Genomic DNA, 26,840 nt, shown 5'->3' on the forward strand with positions numbered 1-26,840 from the left:
ACTGCATGTGGCTGCCAAGCATTCCCCAGCATACATTTGCAGCTAGCTATGTCATATACTTAGCTAGATACAACGAAGCCAGTAAGATGATACAGTAAAGGTGAGTAAGGAGGGATCTCCGAGGGAGCCACCTGCCTGTGCATACCACCACCAAAGACTGCAGTAATATTAGTATCACCGTTATAACCTTCACCACACTGACTTCTTTCCATCGGTCACTGTAGGAAAGCCTCATTACCATGGGTCTTAATAGGTTGCAAACACTTTGGTCACACCCCATAAAACTGTAAGTAAGGAGATGTTATGCATACACTTGAGAAATCAGTCTACCAGCATTACATAGTACCTTTATCCCTTTCTGACTGAATAGCTCACTACACAGCTCCATCAGCATGAGACAGCAACACACACGCATTTCAGTGTAATACATCTGTGCTTAAATTGTTCTATAAATCTAGACCTTGTCTTAAAACCCTAAGCCCACACCTTTCGAGCACAGAATGTGAGGAATTATACTCTTCATTCATTTACACTTAGTCATACAGCTCTTGTCCTAGGAAGACTAATTAGGGCAGCAGCAAGTGGACAAGGGTGCTACACTATTACTAAAACACAGTTGACTTCCAAGAGCTGTTCACATCAGGCTTTACTCCTTCACACTAAGACGGATAATTTACTCATAAAGAAAACTTCCCTGTCCCCCCCCTAATAAAGGCTTGTTTCCTGGGCAAAAGGAAAAGCCAGGTCCCCTCCTCATGCATAATTTTTATTCTTTGCCTATCATGCAATTCCCACGCCAAAGAATGAAGGTACCCAAATGCATCTGCGTGACTTGGGAGTTTCTAGGAAACATTTCAGATCTCACAGAGCTAGTATTTGGGATGTAATTCAGGTAATTTCCTCCTGATTCAATTAACTTCTGGAACCCAGTGTCTTTCATCTGAACCTTCTGAAATTGGAGACCATTAGTCCAGTACATTTTACACCAAGAAAAATACAGCTATTGCAGACTGAGATTCCATAAGGCAATGTCAAGCTAGCTCTACTGCAGCCACCATGCTGGCATGCAGGAACCTCAAACCTCCACCCTAACCCCACTCATAGGATTTTATAACTGGCTTTCAGCTTATTGACCAAGGGCTCACCTAGGAAAGTGTGCAGAATCACGCTGGCAATAATGTACCCTTCATGAAAATATCCTGCAAATGCCTGCAGCAGTGTTCCTGGGATCGATGGACTGGACTGAAGCCAGAGAGCCTAAGCCGTCGTTTTGGGCTTAAGTATTCCTCCTTCAAATCATCTGCAAAGCCAGGTATGCATATATACAAGTTGCTCATCTCCACAACATACCTAGACTAGCACTGCCAACTGTCACCAGCCCCAAATCCCCATGGTTCACAGAAGTGTCTACGTCTTTAAAAAAATAAATTAAAAAAGAAGAAGGAAAGAAAAAGACAGCAACCCCACACTGGGAAGAACTATTTCTTTCTGCATTTGGGATTCACAGTTATATTACACAAGTCCAAATTCACAAAGCTGTTAAATGTCATAGCCTGACTCATTTCAGCTGGAAAGACACCAGTGCTTTCAGTTACCTTGCCTTTGCCTGCCACTACGGTCTACCCCTTTAGCCACCACACACCAAACAGTCACCTCAGTTTGGTAGCTATTGGCCAGTAGACAATCTGCAATACAGATTTAATTGTCAAATTTCTCCTCAAAGACTGAAAAAGCATAAGCTCTGTTATTAAGAAGGAAAAAATGGCCCAGATTCTTGATCTGAGCAACAGCAAGGTAAACTATACTTCACCTGCACGTCCAACATCACAGGATTCATCCAGTGCATCTTGATACAAGAAAACCACTACCACTACTGTCTTATTTTTCCAATGTCCAAAACATCATTTGGAAGCCAATGCCTGCCTCATGGGAGCCGTTCAAATGACAAAAGTTGTTCCAGAAGAGAACCACAGCCCCTAACACCCATGCCATATCAGGTTATAAGGACTCTACATCAACCATGCCTGGCTACCTAAGTCAATTCCTGAACTGTAATGCAGCAGATTTCTCATTAAATGTAAAGCTGGGCTTACACTCCCCCCTAAGCAAGAACACATAAAGGATCTATTGAAAGTCACTATATAATCCTCCTACAAGATTTGTAACCTTCTTAATAGCTTCTGCAGTGGTGTAACCTTCCCTGACTTTCTTCCAGCCTGCAGACTCTGCTAAACCATGCTTCCACCTGTATTTAGGAATACCTGGGGAAAAAGGGGGTCTACATCTTTGCTGCAGGTGAAATACTTTCTGAATGTAATCAGATATCCTGCCACACTCCAGTAAAATTTACATGAGCCATAACAAAAAACCCCAAACAACTGTATGAAAAATAGAAGCATGTAATATTTCATCAATTCCTACTCATTATTCTGCCAGGTGGTAAGTACCAGGCATGAAATGGAACCAAGCCTAAGCCTCAAATAAGCCAGTATTGGTGTTAACCCTATTTTAGAAGTATCTCAACAAAAAAGCTAACTATTGACTACAGCAAATTAATGTAATGTAATCTGATCAGTGAATAACTCAAATATATAGTCACATATACAGTAAAAACTCTATAAACTGAACAAGATTGCTTTTAATAATAAAATTAATAAATAATAAGTAAGGCTAACAGGTGGCCAGGATATAACGGATAAGGCTTAGTTCAAGATTTAGACACTGACTTCCAAAGAAGCAAAGGTCTCATTGCACCTGTAGGTGGAAGTCTTAGTATATAAACGAGTTCACTGCCAGAAAACCCCTGCATAGAGAAAGAACCTCCTTTTAGCATCTTATCGGTTATATAAAGCTACAACAAAACAAACAAAACAAATCTGTGTTGCCTTTGAGCAGACTAGAACCCACTCTTCTCTTTTTATACCCTCAGCCAGGCAGGTCATATGCCCTGTAGTTACCTGTACCCATCAGAAGTTTGCTGTTCTTACAGCTTCTCAGCTGTGACCACTTCCTTTAACTATTCTGCTTACAACATTTCTTGCTGACAAAGCACCAAGTTTACATCCCCATAAAGCAGATGAACATTGACTAAAAAGCCCATAAAATTCCCAGGGCAGTAGTACAGCCTCTCTGGCTGTCTTTGCCCACACTGCCCACTTACTTCCTCTTCGGATTCAGCCTTTTTGATTTGTACTTTACAATCCCACAGCATAACATCTGTGGTTGTGACTTCAAGGTACCGTCAAAAATGTTACTTGAGGTAGAAAATTTAGATTGTGCAGCTAATAAGTAGAAACGTGCGCAAGCATGCAGTGCTTCGAGACACCCCCTCCACCTCTGTCAGCAGATGCCCTTACACCGTGTCCCCTCACTCCCTGGGACAGCACACCACTGCCATCACTCAGCCTTACCCCTGTTTCCAGCCCTGCCATGACCTCTTAATGCTCAGTGGCTGCTCCATTAGCAGGCTTGCATTTTACCAGTTAATAACTGTACAGCCCTGGGTACCAACCAAAATGAATAAATGTGCTCTTTGAAGCATTTCCCAAATATAAAATCACTCCAAGTTGCAACACCTTCATGGCTGAATTATTGTCTTGAAAATACCCCATGCTCCTTCTGTCTTAGGTGGCTCCACAACAATCCCACAGGGGTTTATACTACTTTTAGCACTGTTCAGTATCCATAACAATGCAGAGGCTGGACCACATTTGTTCTTCCACATCCTCCTGTCCCCAAAATCCCAAACAGAGGTGGGATTTGTCCATGCGGTTTTTTGAATGCCCAAAGGCATGAGGGTCTGTCCAGCAAAGGCACCGGTGTGTGTTTGGATCAGCCCCTCTGTTACCTAGAAAAGAGAATGACTGACGCTCAAGTCACTTTAGATTTGAAATAGAAAGGTTGAGTTAGGGCAGCCATTCCTCTTTCTCTGCCTGCGGGCCAAACTGACACTTTGCAGCCAGATCTAGTCCTTCCCTTCCTCTCTGTTACATTTGGAAAGGTCAGCATCTATTTATGTATTTGCACTGACTGAGATAAAGCCAATTTGGCATGTGCATTATTGCAGATAAACTCCAGAAAATCAGGCTCACTGAAGACAGCCTGGCTAAGCAGCTCTGCTGACAGAGGCGACCAAAACACATATCCAATGATCAACAGCGAAGAAAGCCACTCCTTGGTCTGTTTTAACACACTTCAACAAGAGCATGTTGCCCATCCTCTAGTTAACTACTTCAAACTAGACATACTGCATCTCAGTCTTTTTAGCATAAATTTGATTGTCACCATCAGGCATATTTGCATCTTGTTTACATGGAGTAGTTTCAGATGGACTATGGCTTTTGCTTAACTGACCAGACAGAACAGATGATGCCCTATTCCAGCTTTGTTAACAGGCTACACAAAATGGTCCAATTACACAGTCCTTAATTAGTCAGTAAGGAATCAAAGTGAGAGTAGGGGTTTCACTTAATTAAATATTAAGCCATATTTTTTATCTCAGTCACCCTGATGACAATAGCTAGAGATTATCCAGGGCCAAAGGGAAGACTCATGCTCCAAAAGAGCACAATTTGTCAGGTCTCTACAGATAGTATTTCATATCCCAGTTTATAAAAGGCACCATATGACACAATTACTTGAATAATTCAAAAGATCTCTTTTTAACTGCATTCCTAACATGAAGAGGTCATACCTCTTCACCTTTTAGTGTACAATGTTTTCCATGTTTGCAATAATTAACGTTTATCACATTTTCATTTTGAATAAATATATGTAGCCCCGTCCTGGTTTTGGCTGGGACAGTTAATTTTCTTCTTACTAGCTGGTACAGTGCTGTATTTTGGATTTGGTGTGAGAATAATGTTGATAACACACTGATGTTTTACTTGTTGCTAAGGAGTGCTTATCCTAAGTTAAGGATTTTTCAGTTTCCCATGTTCTGCCAGTGAGGAGGTGCACAAGAAGCTGGGAGGGAGTATGGCCAGGACAGCCAACCCGAAGTGGCCAAAGGAGTATTCCATACAATAGGACGTCATGTCCACCGGGAGGAGTTGGCTGGGAGGGGCCAATTGCTGCTCGGGGACTGGCTGGGCACCGTCAGTGGGTGGTGAGCAATTGCATTCTGCATCACTTGTCTTCTTGGGTTTTATTTCTCTCTCTCTTTGTTATCTTCCTTTTCATTACAATCATTGTTATTGTTACTATTATTATTATATTTCATTTTATTTCAATTATTAAATTGTTTTACCTCAACCCACAAGTGTGGGTTTTTTTCCCCGATTCTCCTCCTCATCTCACCAGGGTGGGGGCAGGAGGAGTGAGTGAGTGGCTGCGTAGTGCTTAGTTGCTAGCTGGAGTTAAACCACCACAAGCCCCAATCAAGAACATAGTTTGCATTACAGTATGCTTGGGGAGAGGGGAAAAAAAAAAAAAAAAGAGAGAGAGAGAAAAAAAGAAGGAGGAAAAGAAAAGGGACAGCTCCAAGAAATTCCCCCAAATCTTAATTAAGTATCACTCAAAAGAAGTCAGAGAGGTACTATTTAGACAGTAGAATTAATGGAAGTAAATATAAGAGTTGCTCAATAAATGTTAGGTTTGCAGGCACTTCATGCCTGAACCCAAGACATCAAGAAAAAAAATCACGACACATATGACATGCAATATTTCAACGTATTTCTCCAAGCAGCTATTAATTACAGAGCTCTACTGAGAACAGAGTACTTGGGTAACCTGGCAACACCGCAGTCCATCAAATACTAACCCCCTTCACTTCAGGTGCTTTCCCATTTTGTACACAATTTTTGGGTCACCTGGGTCTAAAAATCAGTCCAAACAATACATAGTGTTTGCCCTAAGCAAGTTAACATTGTCCTCTTAACGGGGCTCACACTCCTCATACAGCTGTAGCTCCACATTCCACCCCACCTCTGCACAGCAGCCATGCTCCCACCTAAACCCCTCCCAGTACTTGCTGTTCCTAGATCTCACCTTTTACTGGAATCAAACTACCATTTTCTTCCTCAGCATGAGTATGATTTCCTGTAATACTCATCATGCAAAAAATGAGAAAACCCTGCAGACTGTACACCAAACTCCCTTTCCAAATCTGAATTATTTCCCTGAGATAATTACGAATTATTCTACTAGCTGCAGGCTGTAGCAGTAAGACCAGGGAATTTGCTTTGACACAGCACAAGTACCAGCATCAGAGAAGGACATGATAAAATCTCTGGCCAAATAAGGAATATTGTGAGCAACCAAGAAAAATTAAATGAGCTCCCAGAATCTAACAGGTACCCTGAATAAAACCACAAAACACAGAGCACAAGCATAAAATCATTCACTGTTACCCAATACAATGTTCATCCCGACAACCCAGAAAATGTCAGATAACATCTCCATCTTATGCTTAGAAGTACAGTGATTAACTTTTCCCCTGCCTTTATATTAAGGGCAATAATATAAACTGTAATCAATAATTTGAAAAATATTGTCTTTCTCCTGATCACAAGGTACCCAGAAACAGCTGCCAGCTTTCCCAAATTTGTTTGTTGCTTGAAGCTATTTCCTTCGGATTTCACAAACATCATTTGTGATGACAATTCACGAGAAGCTCATTGCAAGTAGCCATTCTTCGAGCTGACAGCACTTTGTAGGTGAAAATTTAGAAGGGATTTGATCAGCTGGGGAATCATTTTATATGAAATCATTTACTGGTACCACATGTGTCTAACTGCTTCAGGTAAAATACAATAAAACCAGCAAATTTTTAAATGAGTTATATTATTTTGTCAAATTAAAAAGTTGAAGCTTAATATCTGAAACTTATTTTGAAATGTATTCACTCCTCTACCATCCAAAATAATACTTTACATGGCAGAGTGAAAGTTTCATTTATTTAACTATTTCTTTAACCTTTTGGGACAAGGGGAAAGGAGACCTCAGAAATTCACCTCAGCTCTTCCTTGCTATAAGCTTTTGCCAACAAGCAACCAAAATAAATTATTTGCATAAACAGCCAAATAGTGGGGTGAGGGGGTCTTTTCCTCTGATGCTAAAGATAGTCTGAATTTTGTTTCTGAAACTCTAAGGAAGAAAAAGACAGGAAGGAGTGCAAAATTATTTCAGAAAATGTTTGAAACTGGGTCTTGTTGTATTCTCTAACTCAAAAGCAGATGAGTGTTAGTTCACATTTCTCTCACATGGTTTTGAGTTACATACCAGCTGCTCCTGTGGTTATATCACATTTACTCATAGCATCTAAAAATTACTGCAGGAATATATGGAAGCCTGGTTTCTTCCATTCTAGTCAGACAGTAAAGGGTGGAAAATGCTAGCCATGGCTTCTGTCATGCCTCAATACAACACAACAGGACCAGAGTTGCATGGCTAAACTTCCAGGCTGAAGAGCAAGGAGGGTGTATGTCTCTGTCCTGTCAGGGACAGGACTCCTGAACACGCACCAACATATGGTTCCATTTTCTGTATAGCAGTTGGACTACAATGGGGATGAAATATGTTTACATGGCCTTTAGCAGCCAACCCAAGACATGGCAGCCTGGCTATTCAGAGGTTTATCCAACCATGCCACTGATCTCAACTGTAGCAGGGTCACCTGCATCTCTGAACTCTCAGTGCCCCCAGATACGTATCAAAATCACTGGCTAATATTGAAACTTCAAGTCTACATAAAAAGCTTTAGAAACATGGTAGAAACATGGTAGGTATGCAGTAGCAATAACCTCTCATTGCTAATATTATACTATACCTACAGTAATATATGCAGACTCTACACTTTCTGTCTCCTAAGAGTGGGAAATAATGCTGTAGATCACAGCAAGTAATACAACAAGAAACATCTGATTTTAATTGCAGTGAAACTCCACTATCCAACAGCTCCAGGCACTGCCACAGTAGCACATGTTGGGAGATGAGATGCAGGTGGGATGTCTGCCCTCGCTGCACACTAGGCCATCTTCTGTGATAAGCCACGTCCTGCCTCATGTCTTCTCCTGACTGTTAGGTACTGACAATAAGACATTAGCAGTTTCTGCCCAGGATGGCAAAGACAGTGCAGTCTGTGTAATATTTCATTTCTGTTTCAAAAAAATTTAATTCTAGAAATCAGGGGGGAAATGACCCTGAGAGAGAGGGAGAGTAAGAGGAGCCACTTCCAACAGCTGGAATTGTTGGTTCATGCAAAACTCTGCAATGTGAAATTTTGGTCTCATAAACTGAAATGAAACACCGAATGACTCTTTCCACATAAAAGCTTTTTTCTTTCGTGAATTTCTCCCTTGGCCAATCAAAAATTTAAGAAAAATAAAAGGAGGAGGAATATAATCCAGCAAAGTCTGAGGGAAAAAAAAAAGCTAGCAATGCAGCTAATAAAAAAAAAAAAAGTTGAACTATTACATTCGAAAAATGGTAAAATGAAATGTCATAACACCACCAAAACCTTTTAACCTTTTCACTTCAAAGAAAAATTGAAAACCCAATGAACTGATACTAAATCTATATTTTAATGAAACAGGATTTTTACTGGAAAAGCACTCCATCAGAAAATGTCGAACCAGCTGTAAGAACTTTATCTACTGACTACTCAGAAGAAAAATCATTCTATTTTGTATTGTTCACATTCAAAAATAAATGATACTTTTCATATTAAGTTCTGACATACATTGATGCATAGCCAGCTTATTCTATGCCATAAAATATAGCAAGTTTCCTATTTAGTTTTGAGTTACTTTATCCTATAAGTTAATAACTGGTTCAGGAACTGAGGTATCTTCTGCAAGCACAAAACGGCTTAAACCCAGCAGATTGATGTAGACGGCGCCTTTTTTATTTACTCCAGAGGAAATATTTTTTCGATTATATCAACATAGCTGCGGCCCTTTACATTCCTGTTACATCCTCTGAGCATTTCAGAGTATTACCCGTATTTTATGAGCAGTGTTAAGCTTCTGGATACTTTTGAAAGGAATATTCATCTTCACAAAAATTGCTTGCCGGTTGCTAGCAAACTAATAGACACCATTCTTCAAAGTAGAAGCCTGAAAAATTTAGGCGAGTATTTTTCTTGAAACAAAGAGAGAGGTAGAAAAATACTTTGTTTAAGAATTTACTTCAAATAAATCTCCTAAGCTTTTAAGCCTAGCACAATTTCATCTGATAAAGGTCTACAAAATTCCTCTGGGCAAAATACATAGGAACAACACATCAAGTTAGAGGCAGTGGTGCTTGCTAGAAGAGGGAGTAGTAGTGAGTAGCACTTGTCAGAAAGGAACTGCCCAACAATTCATTAAAGGAACTGCATTTCTGGCACCATTCCTAGAGCTGCTTTCCAGCATTGTTCTAGGGTTGGAACATTTTAAAAATTCACCTTTTCCACCACCACCCCTACAATATCATCTAGCCATCCTCTTCACAGCCTGCTTGGCAAGCCTAAGAAACACTAAAGCCCCAACTCCTTAGCTCATATTGTCTCTCAGCAGTTTGTCTCTCCAGGGCTTCCCAGATCCTCACTCTTGATCTGGCCAACTGATAAACTGATAGGGCTTGGGAACCTGGGAACCACTGGAGTTCCCAAGACTGTGATTCCTCTCTAACCAGCATTTACCTCTGTGAAGGAACCTGCCCAGTACTCTGCTCTTTTCTGTGAGAGGAGGTAGGATGCCACTGAGGCCAGGCAGAATGCTAGGTTTTAATCTAAAGAAAACCACATCTGAAATCCCAAATCCATCACAAAATAGTGACCTCCCTGTGTCAGCCCAGGTGGGGCTCTTCCAAAATGTTGGAAAGGATGTACACATTTTGAACAGCCGCTGCCAATATCTTTGTGTGGTACGAAGTTCACAGCTCTGCCAAGGATTTCATTTTTCTCCAATAAAGGGTGCAATGTTGTAGCAACAAATCATACTAATCGTCATAAAAAAGATTTACAGCTGCTACTCCGCGACACACCATAAACTTTCTACCAGTCTCAAAGACAGGGAGAGAAATTCACTCCAGCCAGGCAGCTCCTTTCCAGCTGTACTGCAGGAAAAAAACACTCGCCATACACATTTCAGCATCTACTTCGTTGAGCTTGCAGGGACACAGCAGCTGGGGAGCAGCTTGAGAGAGACAGAGGTCCATTAACCGGTTCATTGCAACAGGCACAGCCGAGTGACAAGACAGCAGACTGGCAGCCTAAACAAGACACATCTGTAACACTGCTCCTCCAGATGATGTCTTAACACAGAAAGTGGCTGTTCCCATCTCCTTTTCCCTACACTGCAGTTTCCCCTCACTCTTTCTCCACTAAAAGAAACACATTCAAAATTTAACTCTTGTTGAGTTCTGGAAAGTACTTTTTTAAAAAAATAAATAACCTTTTTGATGTTTTATTTGCAGGATGAGTTTAACAGGTGAGAACTCTGCTACATGTTTAACTGAAACTGCAACAAATGAAAAGCTCAGTGTGAATGACTCAACACTGACTGGGAGGCTTAATAAATACCTATGCCTTTAATTTGAGAAATTAAAGTAACATGTAAATCAATTAATACATCCAGATGTTTGGCTTTCTTTAAATGTGTAGCCACATAAAACACCTCTCCTTCCACATACAAGATTAAATATAATAAACACATTATTTAACATCAGTTCATGTATTAATTAAAAATACAAGAAGCCTAGATCAGTATTACAGATTCCTAGCGCTCAAAAACCCTGCACTTAACCCAAAACACCTTTGCTGGACAACAACAAACCACTTCTAATACTTGAAACACAGCAAGAATCAACAAAGTCATGTTGTCAGCTTCTGTTATTGGGCTCACGTTGCTTGCCATCAATAAACTTCATTAACTTGGACACCTTCACGCAAAGCACTGTCACATATTAGCTAAACGGATCTGAACTGAAGCGATTGTGCTCCCAGTGAGCACGATCACCAACTGAAATGCAGAAATAACCTTCTTAAAATAGCCAGATCTTAGCATTTTAAAAATTAAGACAGGTGGCCCAATCTCATCCCTTCTGTACACCTGCACACCTGAAAAGTGGCCAGGGAAATATTAACATGCATACAGACATTTTATAATTTTCAGAATATAAAAGTAAAAAAAGCAGAGGAGACTGTTTTGTATTAAGAAATTAAGATACAATTTTTTGACGAGCGTTTACCCTATTTACACTCATTTGTACCACATTACCATTTAGTATATTAATACTTAAAGTGAAAAGAAAAATAAGGTTACTAACCTGTGGGAAGAGAGAGTAAGTTGCATTGTCAATAGTGACAGAATATAAAAATTCCCCATCAAACCAGAGGTTCTTTCCCATCGGGGAGTTCAGCTTTGTCATAGCAAAGAGCTGCCCAGGGTCGCAGCATTCTTGCAGCAGCTTCCTAGTGAAGGCAACAAAAAGAGAAAGAGCCGTATTAATCAGAGCCTTGGCATGCCTTCTCTAACAACCACCCCTCACACCTGACATCCTGCCACTCGGAGACGCTCCAGAGCAAGCCATTCATCTTCTCAGCCAGTGGATGAACCATGAGTGACTTTTTTTTACTTACAGAAGGGCCAGAAAATCTGATTTTTTTTCAGGAAATCTTAGAAATAGATTAGAGAGAAAAAAAATTTAAACCTCCATTCACATTTGCGTGGCATAGAAATAGAACCAGCAGAAGAAACTCCATCCTTTACAGCCCATTCTAACGAACAAAAAACTGGTCTCCAACACATACAGAAATCAGAGAAGCTTCTTTGAAAATTAAATCCAAGGTATACGAAAATTCAGTACCAAATCTTATTCATTATAAGAGCAGGCCTCCTAAAAATCCCAGTTACGTAACCTAAGTATGGAACAATTTGGCATCTCTCTCCGGTTACTAAATAACCTTGTGCTACATTGACAGCAGCATTAGAGCCTGCCTTCTGACTGAAGTCCAATTTTGAGTCATCTCAGCATGATTTAGAGAGAGAGGGATATATATAGCACATATATTACACTTCTTGTTTCCTTGCCGAAACCGCATATCCTCTTACACATTCATTTCCGCAAAATACTTATTACTTAGTTTGAGTAGAAATTTGAGAGCTGGTGAGGTGTTTGAAGGTTGTATTGAGCAAAAATTCTGTATCACAGCAAACTCAGCAATTAATATCCTGAAATACAGAATAATGAAAAGCTCTAGACATCTGCAGGGCAGGAATATCATATCTTTCCAAAGCCTGCACGGGAGTAGCTCTCTGTAGGAAGAGTGACAGTCATACTTGTTTTTAGATGTAATAGATGTATCTAAAATATACATTGCAGAACTAGGCCACTACAGTATATTAATATATTATTATATATATTTCTTATTTGTTTTAAAGGGAATCCTAAAGAACTGATCCCATTTCCAGTGGCTGCACAAGAGCTGCAAGTGGCAGGCAGAAAAACATGGGTTATTAGTGACCACTAAAATGCTTGATATAGCTGTTCTCCTCTGTGAAAGAGATTTTATTCAAACCGTGAAGTCATTCAGAGAAATATTTAAATCTTTTTAGCATTTTTTAAAGTTTTACAGCTACCTTTCTTCTCTAGAAGTTGATATATGTTTTTAAAAACCACTATTTTTCCCTATCAAAAATTGATTTTGCCATAAGTTAATATTTCTCTGCAACCATGTGAATGCTATTTTCCGTACATACTTCAACTGAAAATTTGACGAAAACTGCAGAGTGGATTTGTTGTAATCTTAGGAGAAGAGGAAACAGCTTGAAAATGTTGCATGGCAAAACAGAAAACCTAGGACTGTGAATGCTATTCGTTAGCTTTCCCTGCTGGGGAAGTTCAGCGATTTGCTCTGGTTCAGCTCCAGGGCAGCACTGCCCCCACCGATAACCCAGGGCCCCTGGGACACTTCATTGCGTGGAGGAAGGTTCTCAAGTGACAGCAAGGATGCAAGCGTGGGGAAGCTGGATTGAGAGCAAGAGGTCCACTCCTCTTCTAAAACAAGTACCAGAGAGCAGCCTTTGCACATGACATGCAGACAGATTAAACTATTAAAAGGAAGAAAATTTTACCAGGTAACTGGACATCACATTTTGTGGTAAGTCAAGAGCCAGTTTCTACGAAGAGCCACAAGGTAAACTCTCTCCCTGTAACAGGCTGAGCAGCCTCTCTGTCCCCACAGGCAGTCAAAGAGGTGAGTGATTTTTACAAAGACTCAATCAGAAGCTTATGACTGGGTGCTTCATGGCTCAAAATTTCAGTATTTTGTCCATTTGACTCCACAGCGCTGCACTGCAGAGCATGAGGCTCCACCACACACCCAGACCTTAGGTTGTGAGGGTACAGGGCTCATGACCACAGAGCATGCTGCTGCTCAGACTGGAGTGCTATGAGCACTAACTTGTTTCCATGTGTTTTCTCCATATGCACCTGAACTCCTTCATCTGTACAAAGAAGTATTTAAGAAAAGATGTAAGTCACTGTGCTCAGGTGCATAAGTCAACCCCAAATTAATGAAGTCTAGGACAAAACTGTGTCTAGTTCTAGACCCCACAATTCAAGAAAGATGCAGACAGACTGGAGAGGGTCCAAAGGAGGGCCACGATGATGATCAAAGGGCTGGAAAACCTGACCTATGAGGAAGAACTTAAGGAGTTATGTCTTTTCTCCCTGGAGAAGATAAGACTCAGGGGGAACCTCATCACAGTTTTCCAGTACTTGAAGGGCAGTTACAAAGAAGATGGAGGCTCTCTCTTCACAAGGAGCCACACAGAGCAAACAAGCAGCAATAGGTACAAATTGCACTGGGAGAGGTTTCATCTTGCTACAAGAAAGAAATTTTTTACAGTGAGAACAATCATTCCTTGGATTAACTTCCCCAGGGATGTGGTGGAGTCCCCATCACTGGAAGTTTTCAAGACAGAATTGGACAAGGTGTGGGTAATCTCATCTCGGCTCCATTTCCCATGAAAGTTAAGACCAGGTGATCATTCGAGGTTCCTTCCCACCTTGGTGGTTTTGTGATTCTGGAACTGTTTTCCCTTACACTGCCCATCGCAGAGCTGGTATGTCTCCCTCTGAGCAGAACAGAGCAATGTGTTAGCCAGAGCAGCAATTTCCATTCCTAGAAACACCAATGGGTCTACCTATACCCACCACAGAAAGGCTTCACACCATCCTCCTGCTGATGCCTTCATCACAGAACAGTGAAAATCAAACTAGAGGAAATTTGAAATCTCTCACCAAATCACCTCTGCAAAACAGTTTAAGACAGACATGGTATACTGTTCCAAATAAAAGATTTGAGAGTGGAGATTCTTCTTGTTGCCAAAAACTCCAGTTTGAAGGCTTTGGAAAATTATTTCTGTCTCTCAAGTGGAAAGAAAATAATTTTTGCCTATCTTTCCCCTCCTTTTCTCTGAATTTTCTATCCCCACAACAACTTTTTCAAGAAAGCATAATGTAAACCAAGATCAGCTGGACCCTCAACTCTACATATAGTTGTTTGTTATACAACTGTATAACAAAATAAAAATTTGCAAGCAAAACCCTGCAACTCATACCTTCTCTAGAAGTCTGGTCTGCGCAAGAAGCACAAAAATAACAGGTAACTCAGTAGAAAAGTATCTAGGGAATGTTTTATATTAATGAATCTTTCCTTAGCCAGGGTAAACTGATGAGCTAAGGAACTGCTCTTTGCACCATTCCCCCCCTCCGCTCCCCATCTATTAGACTAGAGATATACGTAACTACTCTTTCACCTCCCAAAAAATGCATTCTTCGAGTTCTCATTGAAGCCTTCATTAATAAACCTATTATGCAAGTAGGTGCCTCCTGGAAGGTCCAGGGATAGGCAGGTCACTAGTTCAAGTGTGCATCTGTACATATCAGCACAAAAATCTTGTGCACTCACATGTGTTTTCTGTCAGAAAAGAATAATTATTCTCACATTATTGAGTCTCTCTTTCTGATCCAAATCCCAAAATCACAAGGTGAGAAAAGCTCCATAGAAAAACATGCATTAAAAAGCAGAACAGATTCAAAGGCAAACCTAAAGCAGAGTCCTTTGCAGGATCAGGGAGTCTGAACTGATTCGCTGAGCTTGATTAAAACGTACTTCTAAAACGTTATGATAGAATTTGCAAAACTGAAGCAGCTTTTAGTCAAGGATTTCAATTCACTGCAAGCATTCCTTCACTTGCAGGACATAATAAATATACCTTTTACTCAAAGTTATCTTCAAGTCAGAGGAGACCTGTGTCCTCTGAGGATGAGGAAATGAGAGGAATTAAACCACATAAATATTGGTATTGAAAAGGCACTGGGGGCTCTCAGATCTCAGAGCACTTAAGGGACATATCCCTACATGTGAAAGAAGCAGCAGCAAAGTTTCTTTGAGAACCTCACTTCAGGCCTCTCAGATTTCAGACAGAATTGGGCACCAAGCAGGTCATTAACTACAAGGCAGCATTAGCACTGAAGTGGCTCTGCACATCAACACAAGCAGCAACCTGTGCACAAGGCAGGAGCTGAGCAGCAGTTTTATGATGTTAGCTGTATCCCTGCAGTATACTTTGCTGAGGTTATACCAGCAGACACTGAACATCTAAAGAAGCAGAGTGAAATAGCTGGTGCCAAGGATCCTACATCCACATTACCTTATTTTCATGGGATTTACTGCAGACCAACTCTGGTCTGATTCCACAAAGAGCCTGTGAGTGGTTGTAGCACATTGAGTGTGTTACTGAAGTGCAATACCTAGGAACAATTGGAAGATTTGCCTCAAAAGCCCACTTCTGACCAAAGGGTTAATACAGGTGCACCCTCCTCCACCTAAAAGCAGAGAGGAGGCCAGATCTCCTTGCAAAGTCTAAACCTAAATTCATACATAAAGTCAGAGAAAGAGCTTGTAGGAAAATCCCAAACTACTTATTCTTCATCTTAAATTAATGAACTTTTCAGTTTGATTTCAGTTTGCAGCCAGTTAACACTCAATCTCACCCTGGTTTGACGCAAGTCCCAGCCAATAATGACCCAGTAGCTAGTTCAATTTATCACAAATGGCTTAAAACTGGCAAATATAACATCTAAAAGCAGAAATGGGTAATTCCATAGGTTGTCAGCAAGGAAGTTACAGCCCTTTAGCTATCTCTTCTCTACAAGTGGAGCAGGTCCTGCCTCCCCAGCACACCACCACTTCTCCAGCTCTCTGCCATGCCTGCCTTGTGAAGCTGTGCTACATGAAGCACGTAAGTGCTGCCAGCAATGTACAACTGAGGGGGAGCAAAATCCTTCCTCTCAAATTTTTCCTTTTAAACCCACGCAAGGGGGATTGTAGTACATCAGTAAGGAAAAGATTGAGTTGATGGGGGGACACTTGACAGGCAGCAGCAACAGGAGGGCAGCTTCATGAAGTAGGACTGAAGGCTTAAGCCTGATTTTAAATGGAGCAATGGGCAGAGGTTGTGTGGTGTAGCACGGCATATGGGGTGCAGGTGTAAGGCTCCCAGGTGAGGCTTGTCAGGGCTATTAAGGCCTACTGATGCCCTGACACTGATAACAGTACCAACTCCCCTTTTTCTGCCCCAAGGTGAGCACTTTTATAGCAAATCCCACATACACACTTGCTGAACGTTGCACTGAACAGGACCCTATCCAGGCTGCAGAGCAGTGACCCATGAAGGATGATGCTGCACGCGTGGGAGGGGGAGAGGACAGAAGAGGCTACAGCTTGATGCTGCTCTGCAGGTCTCACCAAGTGTCAGCAGTCCCCAAGGGCATTGATTCAACCATTGCTCAAAAATGGTAAGCTGAAACTTACTGTTTCATTACAGTTTGGCTTTAATGGCAGCGTTACAACAATGACTGAGGTTCAGGTTCAAGCTTGAAATAAAAATAATTGGTCAAACCAATTGCTTTAGTCTGACTCTGCTCAGCTGCCTGGATTTAGCAGGTATCACGTTAGCCTGTGTCCAGTGACTACAAAATGGAGCCAGGAGCTGACAGCACAAGACTGCAGCACTTGGTCTGACATAAACCTCCTTTTCTTTCCTTTGCAGCTCACATTCGCTTCAACTTCCCATGTTTTGCTTTGGGATCAAATGAATCTGAACACCCATAGAAAAAAATGAATCTGCCTTTGGATTTTCAGCTGGTGTCAAGCCAAAACCATCAGGCCTTTGCTCACAACCAGGGATTTGTGGTGCTGCTGAAATCCAGAGTACAGGTGGTCACTTGGATTCATTAGGGAAGATTTGCATAGCTCCATTTCAGTGCAATTGCTTAATTGCTTTCATCTACTTATCCCCCAGTAGAGGCAGGAAGACCTACCCACAGCCTCATAGACTCCTCAACTAAATCAACATCTATTTCCCAGCACATGCACACTTAAGAGATCCTGGGCTAATGTCCCTATTGGAAATACTTTAGGGATTAATATCAATAGTGGCTCTGAAACACAACTGGTCTGACCACCTCCAAAGCTATGAGTCTCAAAATCTAATCCTGAAATTCTCTAAATGAGGTCTTCAGCATAATGTTTCCCTAAGAATAATACATACACATGTTCTTGCAAGAAGTTTTGGTTGCAGGGGAGAAAGCACAATTGTTGCTTAATGGTTAAAATCTTGCCTTTGACAAAGTTGTACCCAGTTTAGAGTGTAAATTTTTGGTGCTTCAGGTTTTTGGACGATTTTCTATAATCATTCCCCCCCCCCCCCCCCGCCCCCCTCCCTTAAGCGATACCTTGCTTCTCAAATTTCAACCTCCCCTCTGACAAGTGGAAAAGCCAGAGATTCCTGAACTTCTTTCTTTGAACAAGGTTTTTTACTCCTTCCATCATTCCTGTGGCTATTCTCTTTTTCAAAATCCACCTATAAATATTCCAAGCCTGGAAATAATATTTCTAGGGTAGTCATCCCCTGTCAGCTACAGCGACAAAATGACCTCTCTGTTCTTACCCATGCATCCCATGTCCAAGGCCAAAGCACATTTAACTGTTAACTATTTAGCACTCTTTTCACTGCCAATGCTTCCCAGGATGGGGACATCCATCTGTAACTGCAACCTGCGCTCCAGTTTGCTGAATGTGAGATTTCACATATGGCTCTATTGAAAATTAGGAAGCTTAGCAGGAAACCCAGGCTGCTCTGCCTCCTGGGCCTGTCCCATGGATCAGTTGCTGCCCTGCTCCTTTTCCAGTCTGTTGTCTTGCAGATCACTGATTAAAAGAAGTGCAGAGGGTCAAGAATTAATCTGAGCAAGTTCACACCTGGACACATCCTACATTCATCTATCCAATGACCATCCCCATCCAAGAACATAATAACAATCTAGTCCCATATCCCATCTCCAACAGTAGGCAGTAGCTAATGCTTACAGCTATAAAAGAGTCCTCTCATACAGCCACATAATGGCTATATTTGTGGCCATTTTTTTGCTCCAAGCTGGCAGCCTGAGAATTTTATGACTCCACAGAAGGCTACAGAAGCCGTTCAGTAACAGTAAAATCACTGATTCAATTACAATCAGTGTGGTCGTATGAGCTTGTAGCTGCAGTTGGCATTTGGATTCTGAATAATCTGTGAAAACATCGTTAGTTGGATTTGGTCACACACGTTGAATTGCTCTTTCCCAAAGAGCTCAATATAATACTTGTCACTGGGGGTTCACTTGTAGAAGTCACTGAGGCTTTGAGGGTTTCACGGTGTTTCAAGGGGTTCAAGGCATGCTAGCCTGCACCTTAGGCAGGGCAGAAGACAGCAAGTACAAGGAAATTGAAAGTGGAATGTCATGTTCTTCTCTTATCAGACACAGATATCACACATCAAATTTGCTTCAAACACCTAACTGCCCCTGTACCAAGGCTGTGGGTAGAACACGAGTAACTGCTATGAACTTACTACAGAGAAGGAGGGAAGAGGCTGTCACCTTTCTGCTACCGCTAGATGCTAAGGAACGCACAGAATGAACTCCAAGTCACACAACACAGAACCACGTGGTCTTTCTCCCTCCCATCAAAAACAAAACTGGCTTCAGCCTTGCCAAGAACTTTGGCACCACTCCTCTCTATAGCAGACTCCACCCCACCTGAGATCAAATTTAAAACTACCCTCAGCACAACTATTCAGGAATATGATCTTAAAATTGCCCTCCTAAGAACATCATGGACAAGTACCAAAGGAATAAGAGAACAGCCAATGCAAATGCTCTTGATATTCACAAAAGCATAGCAAATTGTTTTTTTGGGAAAGCAGTACTAGTTTAAACTCTAACTAAAATTAAGACCTTTGCCAAAACCAACATCTAAATCAAGAATACATTGCTCTGCACAGGTTCATTTCTGAAAATCCCCAGTTACCTAAGCTTGAAGAATATGTCTAAACGCAATGAAAAAGAAATATGAAAAAGAGTGGACACCACAGAGCAGAACTGAGAGATAATCTGATCTACTTCCCAGCCCAAGGTTTCTGCAATATGATAAGATTTTATGAAGACTAAAGTCATGACAGTATTTCTCCTCACATTTATTATTATATTGTTTCTTGTTATGAAACTTTCAGCCTATTTCAATGCCCACTGCAGCAATTCCTGGTGTCTGGACTTTACAACGTAAAGTAATCATGTAATATTTCCCCTATGTTCCTCAAGAGAGGAAAGATATCAGGACAATAAAAAGGTCACAGGCAGAAGCAAATCATATACTGAACTGCCTGGCACAGCAACCTGCATGAAAGGAAAGATGTTGCAGAGACCATAGATACTTCTCAGAATAAGGACAGTTCATGAAAACCACCTCCATTAGCTTGGCAGTAGAGCTGTATGTGACTTTTTAAAGTGAGTAAGAAATTTTAACTACAAATCATTGGATAATTTGCTACATTGATAAATTGCCAGATTAATACGGGGGGGGGGGGGGGGTGGAAATTATGAAATAAAGCACTCCCATTTTTTCTGCATCCTCTGTATCTTTTCCTTTAGAACTTTCTTCCAGGTCTCTTTGAGTAGCCCAAAAGGGAAATAAAGTATTTTTAACCTAAGAATATTGTATCTTTGGATTTTCAGTATTTATTTTAAAATCACTGAACAAAACATTTGGTGCCACCCACATAGTATAGTTAGCAGTTCTGTTTTCCAGACTGCATAACAAATAGAAAACTGTTTTTTTTCTCCTGCATGTTGGGCTACCCTACCCTTGCTACCCTGGCCCAGTACAAGTAAACCCTGCTGCCTTGTGAAATCTGAGCAGTCAGTCATTGCAGCATATCATCCTAATCTGTGACTGATTTTGTCCAACTCGGGTTTTGGTTTGTTTTTTTTTTTTTTAAATGTACAAGTCTTATCTTTTTCCAGAGATGTTCAGAGTATCAGGGAGAGTGTGTTTTTTTCCTCTTCCAAACAAACAAAGATAGTGCTTAAGGATCTTAAGTCTTTTACCCATTTTCAGAAAACAGCAGTAGCAACAGTATTAGACGGCGCACCTTGGAATTCTCCAAACCAGCCTAAATACTGTTCTCTCAAAATTGAACTGTGGTTCAGCTCAGTCTCTGAACCTTCAGATGATTTTGGATTATTCAATCTCTATCAGATTCTCCCTTGAATTTAAACTCAAATTTCAAACTGTGTGATACAGATAGAGTTACTTTAGTTGATTATGCATTCTCCTTTGATCAAACCCCTGCATTTTAAGAAAAGTAATTGAAAGGATATGCTTTCCTACTGCTATAAACAGATATGATTCTTTTAATAGCATCACATCAATTTATCCCATAACTTCATTAATATTGCAAGTGCAAAGGAGGACTGAACTGTGCAACATTTAGATTGCAGAAGTACAGATGAATCCAAAATTTGCCAGGGATTACCTCTGTTATTGAACAATGTTCATGAACTAGAAGAAACCAGGGTATTTCTCAGTGAATAGAAGTCTACCTGAACATCTGACAAGCATTACATTTACCTTTCCTCCTGCCAATTCTTTTACTTACAAACTGAACAAATTTGACCTGGAATGCTATTGAAACACAGAATTGTTAGCCTCTTTTCAGAGAAAATAGATTTGATTCATGCAAACTTACCTCAAACTGCCATGCACAAAGCCTGCTCATAAGCTTTGAAACACAAATTATACTGTATGAATTATAATGTATGAATTATAGAGTATGAATTGTAGTATTCAGTCAGATGAAGTTTTTCTAAGACTCTCATACCAGATGTGTAAAGAGCTATATATAAGGAAACCACCACAAGTTGTGACTTGCAATAACAAAAACAGCACTGTAGCACTGATTTATTACTCATGAAGTAAAATCTATGGGAATGTAGCATGCCTTCGAGTTGTCTGTATTGTTCCCAATGAAACCCCAACCACATCCAAGACAGACAGCAGCAGTGACTTGTCATCTCACCTAGGAACTGCAATGAACAGCCATATTCCCTTGAGAAGTGATGAATTTGAGCATCAGCTGACAGTTCCTGGGCAGTGGCCAGCAAGCTCAAGAAAAATGACCTCGCATGATGCTGGAATTCACTGGCACTGCACCAGATCTCCTTTGCTTTGCTAATGCCACCACCACCAGCCCCTAAATAAAATAACTGTGTTTGAGGGCACATCCCAGAGAAGATACAGGGTTCACCTCGCTTCATTTACAGTCTTTGAAATGTAAACACCACTATCCAAGTCACTCCAAGGCCTCTTCATAGCAGAGACAGCTTCTTTTAGGGTGTGATCCATCTCAAACTAGACAGACACCTATTTCCTCTCCAATGACCATAAAGAGACCTACTACCTTAGATGGAGACATCTACGTTTGGTAGTTTAATTACAACCCACAAAGCCAGACCTGCCGCTCCAGAACCTAGAAAGCCTATCAAGGCTTCTGCAGTTAACATGAGCTGGAAGGGAGGGAATGTAAGTCTTCTGCCTGTCTACAGTATCTCACAGAAGGATGCTATGTGCCAGCAGCCTCATCTGATGGTCTTCCAGCTCTGTTCATACAGCCCTCACAGTGGGCTGTCAGAAAGATGAGACGACACAACTGCATAAACTGGTAGTTTTGTCAAAGCGAATTCAGAGGCAAAGGGGAGTGGGGCAGGGGGAATAGATTAATTGCTTCAGGCGCTGGTCTTTTTTTTTTAATCTTATAAACCTGGCAGGAGGAGAGTAGCTTTCACAGAGATGAGGTGAAATTAATGAATCACTGTCTTGCAAAATAGCAGAACCATCAGCTGAGATAGAAAGTTACAATACATGACAGCGCTGCTGCAGGGGGGAAGAATGAGTTGTTCTCACCACTTCCCTTGTTCCTTTCAGCAAAATTGCTGCTTGCTTTGCACCGCTACAAGCACAAAGAAATATTCGGCTTCAACAAGGGCACAGGATGGCTATATTCTTCCAGGAGGAGGTTCACTAAAAATAAATCGAGCAGCTCTAAACTTACATTTGAGCTTGTAATATTTAGAGTGATGATGCATACCACCTAGATCTAAGCAGTCAATTATCACACTAGAGTGACTTCTCCACCTGCTTCTGCAACCCAGATAAAAGCCGTGCAAGTATTATATAAGACTCCTTACAAAAGTGCCCCCACGCTCCAATCCAAGAAAGTCCATAGGGAGCTTTTTACTGATTTGATCAGTCATGCCCCTCCATAGAAGGTGAGCTGGCCAGAAAAAAAAATTAAAAAAAATAAAAATAAATTCCTCCATTATGTAGATTTAAACACCTTGAAATGCCTGAAAACTGAGACCACAGAAATGAAGAGGAGAGGAATAATCCTCCATTGGTCAGTCTGAGTGCTTTTTCAGGCAAAAACTTTAAGTAACCAGGCAGCCTGCCATTGCCTGTACATGTGCTAGAGACAACAACATGTAAAAGTATCATATGAACAGGCATGAAAGAGCAATGTATTTTCAAAGCCATATGAAGCTGCACATTTAGGAGGAAGCTTTAACCCATCAAAGACATATGAATAGATCTACAACTGAAGGAAGCCCTGTTTTGAAGAGAAACTTGTCCCTCTCACTTTGAAGAAACTGCTTCCCACATCTCATAACTATCAATTGTTTAGGAGACAGAGCGAGTTTTCCCTTGTTGAGAAGTACCCATCTGATGCCCTGCCAGCTAGCAGGAGGAGCTGATCGGCCAAACAGGAGGCCAAACAAAACAGGAAACCTTGGTTTTGATCTCTCTTCTATCCAGCTGCTGTTTTTCATGAAACTTGTAGGAACTGACTACCTTTAATGCCTCTATTATTCTGTCTAATTTGGATTAAATTAGCCAGGGAGAAAAATTTCATAAAGAAAGTGGATTATCATTGAGATTCCAGTCATATCTATCACATTTTCTACTGGCTGAGACGGGAAAAAAATAAATCCAATAAATGCCAAATAATGCCTTGGTTTAGCTTTCTTGAAAAGGACATTGACAAAACTGTGTGTTCTTTGTTGCCCCTGTATACTCAGAATTATACACCAGCTAAGATGTAATAGCCCAATTTTGAATGAAAGCCATGATTTAATGCACCGTCAAGCACTGACACTGAACTTACAGCCCAAGTTGCTGCAACCATCAACATCATTTTTGAAAACAGCTGATGATCACTTGGCCAAGTACCCAGAGATATTTCTGAACTGAGTTCACTGACCCTTCTGTGTGCTGACAGATGGCTTCTAACAGATATAAATGAATGGTAAAATTATCACAGATTAAACCAGAGCCATTTACCTGAAACATACCTTGAACTTGCATTTCCACTGTTTGCAGTTACAAGCTCCATTTTTGAAGCAGTTTTGCTAATGTGTTTTAAATCTTGCCTGAGTATTAGGTGCTATAAAGTCAGTTTCATTGATGCAAATACTTTGCTAAATGCAGTAAGTGGACTAAAAGAAAAGCAATAATAAGGCACATCCAATGTCTTTTCATTAGAAGCTCCAATTCCAAACCTTTTAAGTCTCTTTTCATCTGGTGAAGCCACAGAAAAAAGTTAAATGGCAATCATCTTGCACTCATCTTTAACTCCATCATATCCGAATTCTGGTTTTTGCCTGTTTTACAGACTTACTGAAACCAGAAAGGATCTCACCAGCTCTCAGTTAAAATAAGTCTGTTCTTACAGGGAAGGTCAGGTGAGGATGCTTCCACTAGTCATCTCCAAACACCTGTCCCAAGAACAAGAGGCAACATACCCTCTCTGTCTTCGCAGCTTGCGCTCCTGTAGGCCCACCAAAAAAGAATCAATTTTATTGATGATCATCGGGGTATACTGAAGAACTGGGACTCCGGTATGATAAAGCAAAAGCAGAAGCAAATGTTAAGCCTCTTGCTGGACCACAGGATTTGTTTTTGCAACTCTCCTTCTTCCATTCTCGGTGGATGACTGACAGCTATGTGTTCTATTAACTGATTCACGATGCAGGAGCACTTAATGGTTGAAGCCCCATTCTGCGCTCATGTAACAGTCTATTGGCATGCTTCAAGTCTCAGTGTTCTTCCTAAGATGTCAAGGGCACCAAAGCCCAGCCACCACACAGTTAGGCATCTATTTTATGCTGGTCATCTAGACTTTCCGCAGTCAACAGAAGGGCGCTTACCCTACGCTAAAACAGGTATCTAAGGCAGAAAAGAGCTGTCTGCAAGTACCTTTGCATGTTCATTACTTAAAGCAGGAGGAAAGTATAGTAGGAGTCCTAACAGAGAATTTTAACTTTTAGATAGTTGAGGTAAGCATGATGAACCTCAACCTGCTATAGGTCATCCATAGATGACTATACATCATTAAAATCTGTTGCTTATACCCTGGCCTAGTTAATAAAAACACAACCACAGGGAAGAGGGTTAGTTTTTCTTTCTGAATATATCCCAGTAACAAAACCTGCCATATACTTACTCCCTCTGGCACCTCATTAGAAAGGATAAAACGCCGATGCAGAAGTATAGTTTTGCCATTTGCTCTCAACAGTGCTGCCAACTTACTGACAACTCTACGTAAAACATCTCTTGCAATTACTTAAAATGTGCTCAGACCTCCACTCTCACCAATGCTTACTACTGCAAACTAGCCTAGCTAGTACCTAACAGGAGGTATGGAAGAGTCCAACAGACATCTTCTCACCTTCCACCCACATCATCTCATTTCTGAATCATGCCACTCCTTCACTGGCAACCTAACCTGAGCCAAGTCCCTTTGGCAAGAGTCACAGCACCAATTCACTACTCACCACCGCAACTATACACTTTGATTCCAGGGTGTGTAAAACATTGGGAATTCCCTGGGTCAAACTTAAGTAGCTGGGACCTAAGCACTCCATGTTTCCTCTAAACATGCATTCTGCATTGCTATTAGTCAGCTGCTGCTTTCAAAGGACATGCACAGGCTTATCATCTGAGCTATTCCAGACCGTAAGAGGAGCTGGCAGGATTCCCCTGAACACTTTCCCCAACCAGCGAGAAAGAATTTGCCAGTGTAATCAGGGAACATAAACCTGGCCTTTCACAACAAATATTCACATGGTGCTGAAAGCACGGTTTCCAAAACTCACATTTCCAAAGCTCTCAGAATTTCACATGCACATCACTAAATCTTGTCAGGGCTCTGAAACAGTCCTTAGTACAATCCAAAAATCTTTTGCCATCAAGGTCATCCCATATTTACAACTCTAGCTTCCAACTCCTTGCACGCTATTTCACCATTACCATTAAACAACCGATATTTGGCAGCACTCACTGCAAACATGGAGTTTCACAACACACCACAATGTTTAGTGGTTTGGTTTGGGGGCTTGCGGGTGGGGAGGTTGCCTGAACAGGCACAGAAGCAGCAGCAGAAGTAGAAACCAGGCAGTTGCTTCGCAGTCCATTCTAATCTAACTAGTTTGCTGTGCTATGCTCTGTGCTGCTGGGAATAAGTCAGGAATGCACAAACCCTATTACCTGGAGCAATCAAACAGCTTCCCTGGAGATAAACATGATTTATGTACTAAGCTCTTTTAGGCCTGAAGCCCTGACAAAAAAAGCAACGTATCCAACCTCACCCCTCTGTCTAATCTGGTGGCCCTTAACAAGTTAACACTAAACGCAAGAGAAGAATTCCTAAAAGCCTGTCAAAACACAAAACCACAGAGATTACTACATGCTATGACTCGTTCCTAACTTTGCCAAGATGTTTATTTTCCATGTACCTCTCCTGCCTCTGCCATCTGCTGGACCTGCCCCCAGCTATACAATCACACCTCCTCTGCACAGGCACGCACACAGGGCGGTCGGTTTTGGGAAACCCTAGGGTTCTAGTGCTGCAAAATAGCTTCCCTACAGCTACAGGAAGTGTTCCTGTCAGAATTCAAGCCTGGGAGTTTATTTTCCCTCCCCTTTCTGCTCCGCTGGTTGAGAGTTTTCCATCTTTCTTAGACTTCTTTATTCCCAAAAACCCAGTTACAGGATTCATTAGAGTTAAGGTAGTAAATAGGTGAACTGTTGCTGTTTAGACAGCTGTCTGGCCTACTACAGCAATGCAAAACATGCTACCTTGTAATGCCTGCAAGAATTACACATAGTGCAACATTATGAAATTCCAAATAAAAGCAAAACCTGAAGTGTTTGTACATAGCCACACATACCACAGAAAACTATTTTTGCTTGAAGGACTGTTGAAATCCTACATTTAATTAGCTGCCACACTCTAGTTTTCACAGACTACCCATAATCCAAAGAAATCTAAATAATAAAAAATACTGGAATCAGGTTCTGAAGAGAGCTGACAGGGGAATTTATAACCCAACAAACTGTTTATAAAACTGTTTATAAAACTCTCAGCCATGCAAAGTCTCTCAGGCTAGCACACCCAAGTGAATCCACTGAA

The 26,840-nt window shown here is 41.1% G+C and overlaps 1 protein-coding gene across 1 annotated transcript in view; it reads right to left on the bottom strand.

The window, feature by feature from the left end:
• Nucleotides 1-26,840, bottom strand: part of ST8SIA1 (ST8 alpha-N-acetyl-neuraminide alpha-2,8-sialyltransferase 1) — a 120,859-nt gene that overhangs the window by 74,396 nt on the left and 19,623 nt on the right. The window contains exon 2 of the mRNA XM_086466643.1: nt 11,251-11,395. Within this exon, the coding sequence (XP_086322769.1) occupies nt 11,251-11,395 (145 nt within the window). The remainder of the gene's footprint in view (nt 1-11,250; nt 11,396-26,840) is intronic.

Source organism: Leptosomus discolor, chromosome 1, assembly GCF_034619465.1.
Source record: "Leptosomus discolor isolate bLepDis1 chromosome 1, bLepDis1.hap2, whole genome shotgun sequence".
In the NCBI taxonomy this organism is placed as follows: Eukaryota; Metazoa; Chordata; class Aves; order Leptosomiformes; family Leptosomidae; genus Leptosomus; species Leptosomus discolor.